Source organism: Nicotiana attenuata, unplaced genomic scaffold (genome assembly GCF_001879085.1).
Source record: "Nicotiana attenuata strain UT unplaced genomic scaffold, NIATTr2, whole genome shotgun sequence".
NCBI lineage: Eukaryota > Viridiplantae > Streptophyta > Magnoliopsida > Solanales > Solanaceae > Nicotiana > Nicotiana attenuata.
The window spans coordinates 112,463-124,569 of NW_017673097.1; the positions used below are offsets into that span (position 1 = coordinate 112,463).

At 34.3% G+C, this 12,107-nt stretch overlaps 2 protein-coding genes across 2 annotated transcripts; one reads left to right on the plus strand and one right to left on the minus strand.

The window, feature by feature from the left end:
* Positions 1–4,401: 4,401 nt before the first annotated feature.
* On the plus strand, positions 4,402–6,049 carry LOC109215441 (retinol dehydrogenase 12-like). Its single transcript, XM_019379510.1, has one exon. It carries the CDS (start codon positions 4,425–4,427, stop codon positions 5,547–5,549), a length of 1,125 nt encoding a protein of 374 aa, XP_019235055.1. The 5' UTR covers positions 4,402–4,424; the 3' UTR covers positions 5,550–6,049.
* A 2,405-nt stretch (positions 6,050–8,454) lies between these two features.
* Positions 8,455–10,697, minus strand: LOC109215444 (40S ribosomal protein S12-like). The gene is made up of 5 exons (XM_019379516.1): positions 10,594–10,697; positions 9,739–9,784; positions 9,008–9,299; positions 8,788–8,853; positions 8,455–8,700 (listed from the first exon to the last, which is right to left on the minus strand). The coding sequence occupies exons 2-5, from the start codon at positions 9,744–9,746 to the stop codon at positions 8,641–8,643; spliced, it is 426 nt and encodes a 141-aa protein (XP_019235061.1). The 5' UTR covers positions 9,747–9,784; positions 10,594–10,697; the 3' UTR covers positions 8,455–8,640.
* Positions 10,698–12,107: the final 1,410 nt, after the last annotated feature.

Here is a 12,107-nt window from a genome sequence, read left to right on the forward strand (position 1 = left end):
ATTCTTGTTGTTGATATTTGTGTAGTGGTACACTTACTTGTGCGAGTTTTATCTTGTGGAAAATTGTGGGGAACATTTTGCGTGCTGTCCATTTTCTCTATACTTACTAGCTGGCATGAACTTTGTTAGAACACTTGCACAAGCATACACGCAGTTAATCACTCTTATCGGTTAATAGGATGGATCTTGATATTGTTGAGTATTGATACACACCCTCGTCTGGTTCTATTAGCACGTGAGTCGTCCGTGCAGTTATTGTTTGTAGCGAAGGCACAAGATGCCAAGTGTTTAGGGTTCACAAATTCGAACCCGTGAATTATGAATATTTTGAGGTTTGGTGCCTCGTGGTGATTATTGGATAAAACCTGATATGAAAGCGGTTATTTTCATCTAGTTGATACTTGTCCTTCTTTTAGTTGTGTTCTCCGGGTTTAGACTGTGCCCAGCTTACCCTACTGTGTTGTTACTTATTATGTTCCGCTGCTAATTGATGTTTCTATTTCTGATTGCAAGTACCATATTATCGTTGTCATTATGCATAGCTTTATAGAGATATCGTATTCCTATTAGTCCTACACTTATACTTGTTCAGGTCATTTAGTCCAATAGGTGTCTTGACTGTCCCTCGTTACTACTTCCAGGGGCGGATCTACGTAGTCCGTGCCGGGTGCTGAAGCACCCATTGACGCCGGCGTGAACTATGTAATGTTATATAAGAAAACATACGAAAGTAATATAAACAATTGGTAAGCACCCACGAACCAAAAAGGCTCATGGGTGCTTTGGTTCAAAGCTGAAGTTAAGAACGTGTTTTTAAGCCACACGAGTTCGCTTACGAATTGGGACAGCATTTCGCTAAGCCTGTTACTTTTCAAGGCTAGCTATTTTTTCTGCCTTTTCAATGCTCTGACTTTGACCTTTTCTTTTAGTTTTCTTTTTTTACTTTCCCTATTTCCTTTAGACTTTATCTCATCCAGGATAAAGTTAGCTTCTACTAAACACCAAATGATCAAGAGATTATGTTTTTATTAAAGCTAGAGATTGGAAAATATTTAGTAAAGGGATTTTGGATTTTTTTTCCATGCTTATTATTTATGCTTTTTACAAAGTTCATTGTGACTTTATGATTAGAAGTTTGTTTTGGTAGTGACGGTATTTTCTCATTAACTTTTTACACTGTCGCGCTAGAATAGTCGTGCATTTATACTAATATAATTGGTAGCAAATTTATGTTAAAGGAAATGAGCACCCACGATCTTAAAATTCTGGATCCGCCACTGACTACTCCACCGAGGTTAGTCTTGATACTTGCCGGGTACTGTTGTGGTGTACTCATACTATACTTCTGCATATTTTTGTGCAGATCCAGGTATTGCGGAGTCAGATGATAGTTATCTAGGTGTTCAAATCTTGCGGAGGAGACTCAAGGTAAACCTGCTGCTGCGTTAGCAGGCTTTGGAGTCACCTTCTAGTTTTTTTGTATTAAAATTGTTTACTCCTATTTCGAAACAGTTGTATTTAGAGGTTTTCTAGAAAACTCTGTAGAGCTTATAACTTGTACTATCGGTTTTGGGATTGTAATACTTGTATAGAGAATTCTAAATTTGGAATTGCTAATCTTTATTTATTTTGTTATTATTTTCAGAAGTTGTTAGGCTTACCTAGTCCCTAAGACTAGGTGCCATTGCACCCAACAGAGGGAAATTTGGATCGTGACAATCGAGGGGAATAAGACTATAGCCGAGGACAAGCCATTGTGGTTGTAACTCTATCTAGAATACTGGAAATCCCAAGATCTAGGTTTAAGGAGATCAAACAAAGTCATTAATGACGGTTCAATATTGTCAACTAAAATTTTGGTCCATTCTCGTGATGAGATAATGTTCAATACCAAGGATAAAGCATGAAGGCTTTTTAATGATTTCTAAATTTGATACCGGGTATATTAAATAGAGTATATACGGGATGACACGTTTAGGAATCACCTATGTAAGTGTGAAGTTTTAGCCGTTTCAAGGAGAATTTTGTAAGGCCAGTTCTCTACGCACTTATGAAACCAGGCGGTGTTCATGGCTGAAACGAATACAACAATAAGAACCAAAGACGGTTAAGGGTTGATTGTGTGACTTATGCTTGTCTAGGTATACACCAAAGTTCGACGGTTCAAAGATATCAAATCTAACGATTGATCGAGTATGGAAAGTTCAAAGGGAAACTTACTTATCCAGATGCAATTAATTCTTGCTTGTAAATCACACAATTTTTCATGCATATTTCCATGATATAACCATTTCTTATTCATGTGGGGGATTGTTGGGGTTTTAAGCTTGGTTTAGCTTAAAAGAGGATGAATGAAAAATGGAGGGAAATAAAATTTTGATTTTCCCTCCTTTACAAAGGAGCATTGTCCCATATTGGAGGAGGAAAGCTCATTTGTTGAGTCTATATATGATTACACTTCTTCTAGCTCTTAAAGAGTTGAGAAGAAGGCAAGCCTCGCACCATCGTCATCGCCCGCTCGCTCGGCTCGGCTTTGGCTTCTGCTTCGACTTCGGCTTCAGATTTGGATTTGGATTTGGATTTGGTCACATGATCTGATTGATTGATTAATTTTTTGGACCAAATTTATTTGTTAAATATTAATATTTAATTCAAATCGACTGTTTTTGTAACGGTAATTTAAATTTTCCCTCCGATTTTATTTTCCGTTTTATTTGCGTAAATAGCCATTTACTTAATAGCTGTTTACGTCAACGGTCATCTTAAAGAGTTGCACACGGTCATCTTGAAGAGTGCACCTCTTCATTTAAATCTAACCTGTTGGCTATAAATAGCAAGTCATTCCGTCAGATTTTTCTTACGAAAATTCTGAATTCTCCTCTTCTGTTTTGCATTGTTTTCTTACAAAACAAACAACGTAAGTATGATTGCTGCCGCCATTTGTGTTCGTTAAAACACTGGGGTTTGAAGTACCACTACACCAGTGTGTAATCCGTTCTATCCTAGGAGGAAATAATTCATAACCTCGGGTAATAGGAGGGGATTAAGTTCCTTAAGAAAACATTGTGAATTCAGTAGGCTCGGATTAATTTTTACTTCTTCTAAATTTCTGTTTATACGTTGTTTTTCTTCTCCGGAATTATTTTACAAATGCAGTATGCTAACAACTTTTATGTAGGGGTGTCAATGGATGTTTAAACATTGACTAAACCGACCGAACCATACCGTACCAAACCGATTTTCAGCTTCTCTTAAATAAAATCGTAGGTTTTTATATAAATCTATAACCGTACCGATAATTTGGGTACATTTTTTATTTTATAAAAATAAATCAAAAAACTACCGAATCACAACAAATAAATTTACATGTGGAAAATATATTTATATATTAAGTTTAAAAATAATAAAGCATTAAATTTTTCCTTTGGGTCTTGAAATTATGAAAGTGGTTACAAGCCAACAAGCAATTAACTCAAAATCCTAATTCCCAAACCTATTAAGCTACTCCTATTGAAATTAAATTACTTTCAGCACATTCACTAGCAAGACACAAGGTATTCTAGCGTCATGAGTAGCAAACTACAATGTTGAATATGTTTCCTTTTTTTATGATTTAGAATTATCTTTTTGAATATTTGATCTTTTATAGACTTTATTCTTCAGTCCCAACTTAGCTAATATCTTTCCACTCGTGTGATTTATATTTTCTTTGTCTTTGCTTAGTTTCTTTACACTGCGATAAAATAATTGATGGGTCTACACTCTGGCTACCTTCATATTTTCTTAATTCATCACCCTTTAAACAGTAAAAAATGTCTAGAGAAGTCCTATAAAAGTATGTATTTATCACATTCAACTTCTACTAGTGATTTTTACATGATATTAAAAAAAAACAAAAATTAACTGAATCGTACCGATACCGAAGATAAACCAACATGATTGGGATGGTTTTGGAAAGTCTAATTTTGGCTATACATAATAGAATAACCGAATTAACACCCTACTTTTATGCATTAGGTACATGCATCAAGCGATTAAGTGTATTCACTTTAACAATGACTAATTATATACTAAAGGAAAATGCTTAATTATTTGCACCAAATCAATAAGTGCATTACGTAACAATGGCTAACTAATATGTACTTTTGAATTCGTACCTAAATTTATCTAAGTGTAGTGACTTGTCATTTTCTTTTTCATACTTGACTATGGTAACAATTTATTTAAAAAGAGAGAGACATGTGAGCTTTTTATTGGTTTAGCGCATTGAATAAATCTTTTTCTGTTCCGAAATATCTGCCAATCCTTTGCTTCTCCCAATTGTTTGTTTCAACAATTGATAAGCTGTTATTTCACTAATATTATTTTACCTTTCGATCCGATTTTTATCTATTTCTGAATCTCAAATTCATTATTTCAATAAAATGGACTCATCTTCTGCTGCTTTCACATTAATGAGGAAAGAAAAAACAGGATTGGGATGGATAGAATGGATACAAGGATGGTATCGTTTGACATATGAAACACTATTTCAAAAAATCAATGCTAGGAATTTACAGGACCCTTTGCCTTTACCTCCTTTAAATGGCCAAACTTGCATTGTAACAGGAGCTACAAGTGGCATTGGACTTGAAATTGCTAGGCAATTAGCAAATTCAGGTGCACATCTTGTCATGGCTGTAAGAAACACAAATCTTGCATATCAAATCATCCAAAAATGGCAAAGAAATGAACCCGACTCGAGGTCCCTAAGCATCGATGTTTTGGAACTCGATCTCCTTTCTCTTGAATCTGTCGTAAAATTTGCACAAGAATGGAACTCAAAATCAAAACCCCTGCATGGTCTAATCAATAATGCTGGTATTTATTCCATAGGACAACCTCAGAAATTTTCTAAAGACGGGTACGAAACACATTTACAAGTGAACCATCTTGGCCCGGCATTACTCTCTATTTTGCTCTTGCCTTCACTAAAAAGAGGTGCTCCAAGTAGAATTATTAATGTGAATTCACTTCTGCATACAGTTGGTTTTGTTGATTCCCAAGATATGAATTTTATAACCAAGAAGAATAAGTTTACGAGTCGAAAAGCTTATTCAAATAGTAAGCTGGCACAAATTATGTTTAGTAGTATGCTTCAGAAATACATACCAACTGATGCTGGAATTTATACGTTGTGCGTAGAGCCAGGAGCTGTACGGACAAATGTAACGAGGGATCTTCCGTGGATTTTGAATATTCTTTATCAGAAAATGTTTTTTTTCATGTTTGATGCTCAACAAGGTTCAAGAAGTGCACTTTTTGCTGCTACTGATGTTGATATCTTAAAATATTGTGATAAGTTGAAGGCAGAAGAGCGGCCTGTTTGTGCCTTCATTGGTTGCCATTGTAAACCTACGAATCCTAGTAAAGAAGCATATAATGTGGGAAGTTGTCAACAAGTGTGGGAGAAGACATTACAAATGGTTGGTCTTTCTATAGATGCTGTTGACATGATTTTTCAAGGAAAAGAAATTCATTGCCGATATGAGACTAACAAAGATCAGTAAGCATATATAGCCAGAGGTTGATTCAGGATTTCAAGAGGATGGGTGCACTATTATAAAAAGGTGGATCTAGAATTTATATTTGACGAGTTTAATTTTAGTCTCTTATCATGAATCCACTACACTTTTGAAATTATAGGTTCAAAATTTTATTCATTTTAGTGATATATATATATATATATATATATATATATATATATATATATACCGTGTCGAAAACAAGGCTGCTCAGAGTGGGATTTGAATTGCCAATTTAACTTGCAGTGGTGCACTCAATAATAATTGCACCATAAGAGTCTATGAGCATGTGTTCACGCACATATATTTAAGTAATTTTGAAGAAATATAACATTGTTATACATGGTTTAGGGAGAGGAGTACGGGTTCACGTGAACCCATATCCCTCAACTTGTATACGCCTCTGCATATAGCTCCTGTTTATACCCAAAAAATAACTATTTATCCTATTTGTACAGTATAATTTTCCGAAGAAGATCCGCAGTGAAAATTTTGCCTATGTTTTAGCTTCTGTTTTAAAAGGCAGAAATGGGACTCGCCCCGGGGCGGAGCACTATTAAAACGCCATAGGGCTTATGTGTGGGGCTTAGTTCCGTGAGACTTACACCTTGGCCATCGGGGCTTACGCCCCGGACACGCCCAACGCCCAGCGTACTGGGCTCGCCTAATAGAACATTATGCAATTGTATGTAACAACCTTGTAAATCCTCAAATTTTCTTAATAAATCTATAACTATTCAAAATTACTTTTTTCTTAATCATAAATCATTAAGTTGAGGTTATTTTTTGTCATAATTAAAATATAAATTATTGCACGTTATGCACTAAGACTGCTATGATAGTTAATTTTAAATAAAATCTTTCATTTAAAAAGTATTTATTTATTAACTTTTGTTATGCCTTTACTATATAAAAGTCTATTTTTTATATATAATTATTTTTCTAAATATTATTTTTTCGTGTTTACGAGATACAATACTTATAATAGCTCAGTATTAGCTAGTAACTATTTATAAATAATTAGTTATCATGGTGTTGTATGGTGAATTATGTGTCACTTTATTAACTTGTTGAAAAATAAATGATGCAAGATAATCATATTTAAATTGTGAATTATGCTTTTATATAAATTCTCTTTCAAATAGAAAGCATATTAAATAAAAGGAGTATTTTAAGAAAAAAATCAAATTATAATATCGAAATTCTTTCAAGATTCATTACTCCTTAAGAGATACATGTAAGATTTTGTATCGAATATATTACTTTTGATGTTTGAATTGTAACGATGTTGCAGCTACTTTGCATATTATGATATATGCCATACTTTTCGTATTATTCATAGTTGAATTATAATTTATAAATATTTTAAATAGATTATTTATTGTAATTTTGTGATTTTAATGTAATTTTATAATTATTTTTTAATTTATACTATCTTAAAATTAGTAAAATTTAAAGATTCTTGAACTTACGCCCCATGTCTAAAACAATGGTTTTAGCTATACATATTCGAATTCTTTGAAATTAACCATTAAAGGTAATTTCTTAATTATCTGATCACATGTGGCTTTATTAACATTTGGCTGTCTGTTATGTACCACAGAATAGGATACTAACAATGAAATAGGTAAAAACATTTCCATTAAATTGCATCGTAAAACAGAGTACACAAGTATATTCCTGTGTGTTTTTGGTTATTGAGCACAAAGGGGCAAAAGCCATAGCCAACTTTTAGAGGCAGAAGAAGCCTATATTCAATGAGTTTAACTAAACCTAATACTTTCGACAAGGAATGTAAATATACATATATTTTGCATAGGGCTGTCAAATTTGGCCCAAGCCCAAATGACCCGCCCAACCCGCCCAAGGTTGGGTTGGTTATTGACCCGCCCATTTATTGAACTTAGCCCATCTTGACCCAACACATCTCAACCCATTTAAAGTTGGGCTAATTTTTAGCCCAAATTGATCAATGAGTAAGTTTGTCAAAATATCTTAGAAATAATTTTATTTTTTGTTTAATATTTTAAATATGACCATAACAAAAGCAAAAAAACCTTATTTAGTAATTATACAATTTATAAGAAAATAACACATATTAATTAAAGTTGAATAAGAGTTGGGCGGGTTGGGTTATGACCCGAATTTTAACCCATCTTGACCCAACCCATCTTAGCCCAAGTAACTTTTGGGCGGGTCATAACTTTTGGGCGGGTCATTGGCGGGTCATAACTTTTGGGCGGATCAAATGACCCGCCCAATTATTGACTCAATCCATTTTGACCCGCCCAATTATTAACTCAACCCATTTTGACCCGCCCAAAATTGATCCAACCCGCCCATTTGACACCCCTAATTTTGCACAGGCACAAAAGGGCAACGCCATAGCCAAGTACATTCCTCTGTGCATTCGATTGTACGTACATGTGAAAAACCACTAAAATTGCGGCTAACCACTAAAATTGCGACTAATTCTGAACTTCTAACCCATAATTTCAACGGTACAATGAGTTCTAAATATTAAATTACTTACTAGTTTTGGGAAACTCTAACATTTCCAATTAAAATTTAGGCAGCTATAATTTAATACACACCAGTGTTCGCTTAAGTTAGATAGTGGTTTATGTTAATGTTACCAATCAATTAAACCACAGACACTATAGAGTCACCAGCATTTTAATTGTGACTTCTTATGTATGTCATTAGTTCATCAAGTAATTCAGCATTTACTGAAACTGAAATCATAATCAAAGAACACTACCAGGGTAAAGTCCATTTTGACTAAGTGTGAAGATTACTTCTGCATTAATAAGCTGCTGATATCACTCCAATTTCATTCTTGCACACGTCCAAATAACTTGGACAGATTTAAATCGGATAGGCTCATTCATAGGGTCCAAAAGACATTAAATTCAAGAAGACACAAACAGAAGCATAAATGCCTACAAGCAATTATCAAAATCTGGTTGTTTAACAATCAAAAATGTTCCAATCGCATCTTCAAAAACAAGCTAAACGCTCTCTAAAGAGAAATCCATATGTTTACTACAAAGACTAATTCAATGCTTGGTCACACTCAGTGAGACTTCACATATTCCTGAACAATGTGGAGTCCTTCTGTTTCCTCTCCAAAATCCTGGAATAGCAATTTAAAAGTGAAGTAAATGTTGAGATATTGACAAGAAAATTTACTCAATAATATTAGGTTCTTCTCATTCTTTACCTTTACGACAACACAACCGCAACCAACAACTTTCCTTGCTTTGCCTTCTGAATCAATCTTGCACAGCTGCAAAATGAAAAATGAAAGTGAGAAAATTAGCCGCAGTATTTAGCTACCAAAACTAGACAAACAGACTTCTGAATTGATTAATTGTTGAAAGAGAAAAGACAGTAACTGCTTTTCTTTAAACTTTAATCAGAATCAATAGCTTTTAACTTACACCAGCCCATTCGCCGAGGGTCTTGGCACTAGGAACTGTGATCAGGTTAACATTGTGATCAGCACATAGCGCTTTGACCAATTTCACATAGTCTGGTTGGTCGCAGTCCTCTGCCAATACACAGAGTTGGGCAGCATGCTTCTCGATAACCTTTGCACCCTCATGAAGACCTTTAGCTAACCCGCCATGAGCCCGTGATTTTCTGAGGACAAGTTGCAATGCCGTCATGATATCCATGGGCTCACCAAGAGCGGGAGCGGGAGCTGGGGTCTCAGCAACAACAGCCTCTTCACTGCATTACATTAAATCAAGGAATAAACAAAATGACATGGAAATGAGAAGATAACCATTTAAATCGAGAGCTTCTAAATAATAAGAGAAATGTCATCAAGTAAAGATGGTTAGAAAAGGCGAATACAAGACAATCAAAATGATAAAACATGAAAAGATGGGAGGGGGCTTTATTTCCTAAATCAACTCTACAATCCATGACATACAAAGCAACAAAAACCAAAAAGAATGCGGTATCTTTACTAAAAAGAGAACTGATATGGCTTGTTCATGTTAACCAAATGCAAGTTACCCAATTTAGGAGAGACCAAGAAAATGTAAATTTTCAGTAAACATTAACCAAAATATGGATCATATGAAACATGTCTATTCCAGGTACGAAGATTTTCATGCCAGTGCACAGTTAAGGCTGCTAAATCTATAATACTATTACTACTTACCCAGACATTTTCTCTTCTTGGATCTAGTTCAAGATATAAACCAAACCTGTCATAAACCAGCAAAAATAAAATCAGAAAACGAAATTATGTCAACAAATAGGCTGAAAAACTAACAACCTTAAAATTAAGCATGATTTAGTTAAACAGGAATAAGAATTGTGTGGGCACCAATAGAACTTCTCCCTTCAAAACACATTCTTAGTAATGACATGAAATGCTTAGCATTCATTTAGTTCACGGACTAGTTATGCAGGATTGATCTACCGGGATTAATAGTACCAGTATAGTTATTCGATCTTGTATACCATAAAACAGAATACGAAATACTTATTTTTAAGCTATAAATATACTGATTTTAGTTATACCGAAATAAAGATACTAACCAAAAACAGGACAATAATGCCAAATGAGTACCGGGATTATTTTCCTAATAATCCTAGAGATTGGCGTGCTCACTTTATCATTTACTTCTTATTTGTAAGAGTAGTCTCCACCAGCTCGTGCGCTTGACTAATTCACCGGGTAAATGTCACCTCCTACCAACAACCGGATACATGCTACCTCCTACCAATATATATATATATATATATACACAATCAATTAGATGTTTTTGTCTCTACTTGGATCTAAACCTTGCTCTACAATGATTCATTCTAGCTTCATCGACTACTGTATATGTATACATACATACACACACACACACACACACATAGATAGATATGCAAAACAAAAAATTTTAATTGCACATACACAAGAGACTGTATAGAATCAATTCTTTTAATACTAGACGAACACTTATATAAAATGGATAAAGAGATCAATAAGTAAAGATTGAGGTAGAGAGAAATAGAATACCTCCGATGAAGAGAGAGCAGCGTCGGACAGTGAAGGAAAATAGAGATGCTGAGAAGCTTGCGGCTCTTATATTTAGGCTTTCAGAAACCTAAAACCCTACACACACTTTTACTCTATTATACTAGAGTCCGTGGTCTCTAAGCCCAAATTCAACTTTCTGGACCATGGCCCATATTATCTACCCATTAACAGCTCACCCCCTATTTCACTTGGGCAAGTTACACATGATCGGTCGACCAAAAATTAATTACATCTACTAGTTAAATATAAAAAAATATGTATATTATGTGTATATTATATATTAATATACAAAAAATATATATTTTGCCAGTTATTATTTTTGAAAATTACTATACTATGTAGTTTTCCAACTTCACTTTGTATACAGTCCAATTCTATGTTGAATGCTTAGTTGGTCAAATTTAGATTTAAAATGAGTTGAGTCAATCAAAATTACTAACTCACTCTTTTTTGGGAATTTTACACGACATCGCAATTTAGAAGCATTAAGAACATTTTTGATACACCTGCAAATAATTATCAAACTTAATAATAATTTCGGGGATTTGCATCTATATCCGCTTTTTGTGTCACGTTTTAACTTGTGCCCGCTTTGCAAAAAAAATTGCAAGCGTACCCACTTTTTCGCATAACTTCAGCATACGGGGCTGAAGTAGCAAAGGCAATCGCGCAAAACTTCAGCATTCTAGTAGACGGGCCTGAAGTAGCAAGTGTGCTAAAGTTTTTGTTTTGTAACTGGCGAATATTTAGTTAACCTAGATACTAATATTGAAGAGATTGCCATTATCCCTTTCAAAAGTCCCCAGAACAAGATCGTTTAATTTATAAAAATTCTTATAAATTTATATGAAAAAAAATCAAAGACAATCAATTTTCTATCAGCCTCTGCTTATGTGAGAATTGTTATATTTTGTGCCTGGAGCGTGTAAGAATCATTAATATAAATAAAGTCTGTTTATGCTGATTGAATAGTATCTTTAAACAACTTCTGCTTAGCTGAGATTCTCCTGTATATGATTCGAGAGAGTTGCAAAGCAATGAGGGGGAGAAAGGGGGCTGAAGTTATTTAAATAGTGGGTACAAGTTAAAAGTTTTTAAAAAAAAATGGGTATTGGTTAAATGGGGGCAACCAAATAGGGCGCCCCGTGCAATTTTTACTAATAATTTTCATTTTGTAGAAATTTAAGCCAAATACTGTACCCCTTGATTTTAGTTTCCAGTTTTGGTAAAAATATCCGTCGCAAACTTCCTAATTTTCTCTCCATCCAATTCATCTATCTTTGCATACAAAGCACTCACTTGATTAATCGATAAAAGAAATTTGAGATCTGAGATTCTGAGGAGTTTTGGAGATTTGTGTTTGAGTTTCGAAGTGAGAAATCTAAGTGATTCTATTAGATATTCACTACTGGGAAGCCATATTTGAGAAAAAGATATGATTCCACCATTGTCAAGTTGAAGTTTCATCTGATTTCAGTAACACTCAAATGTTT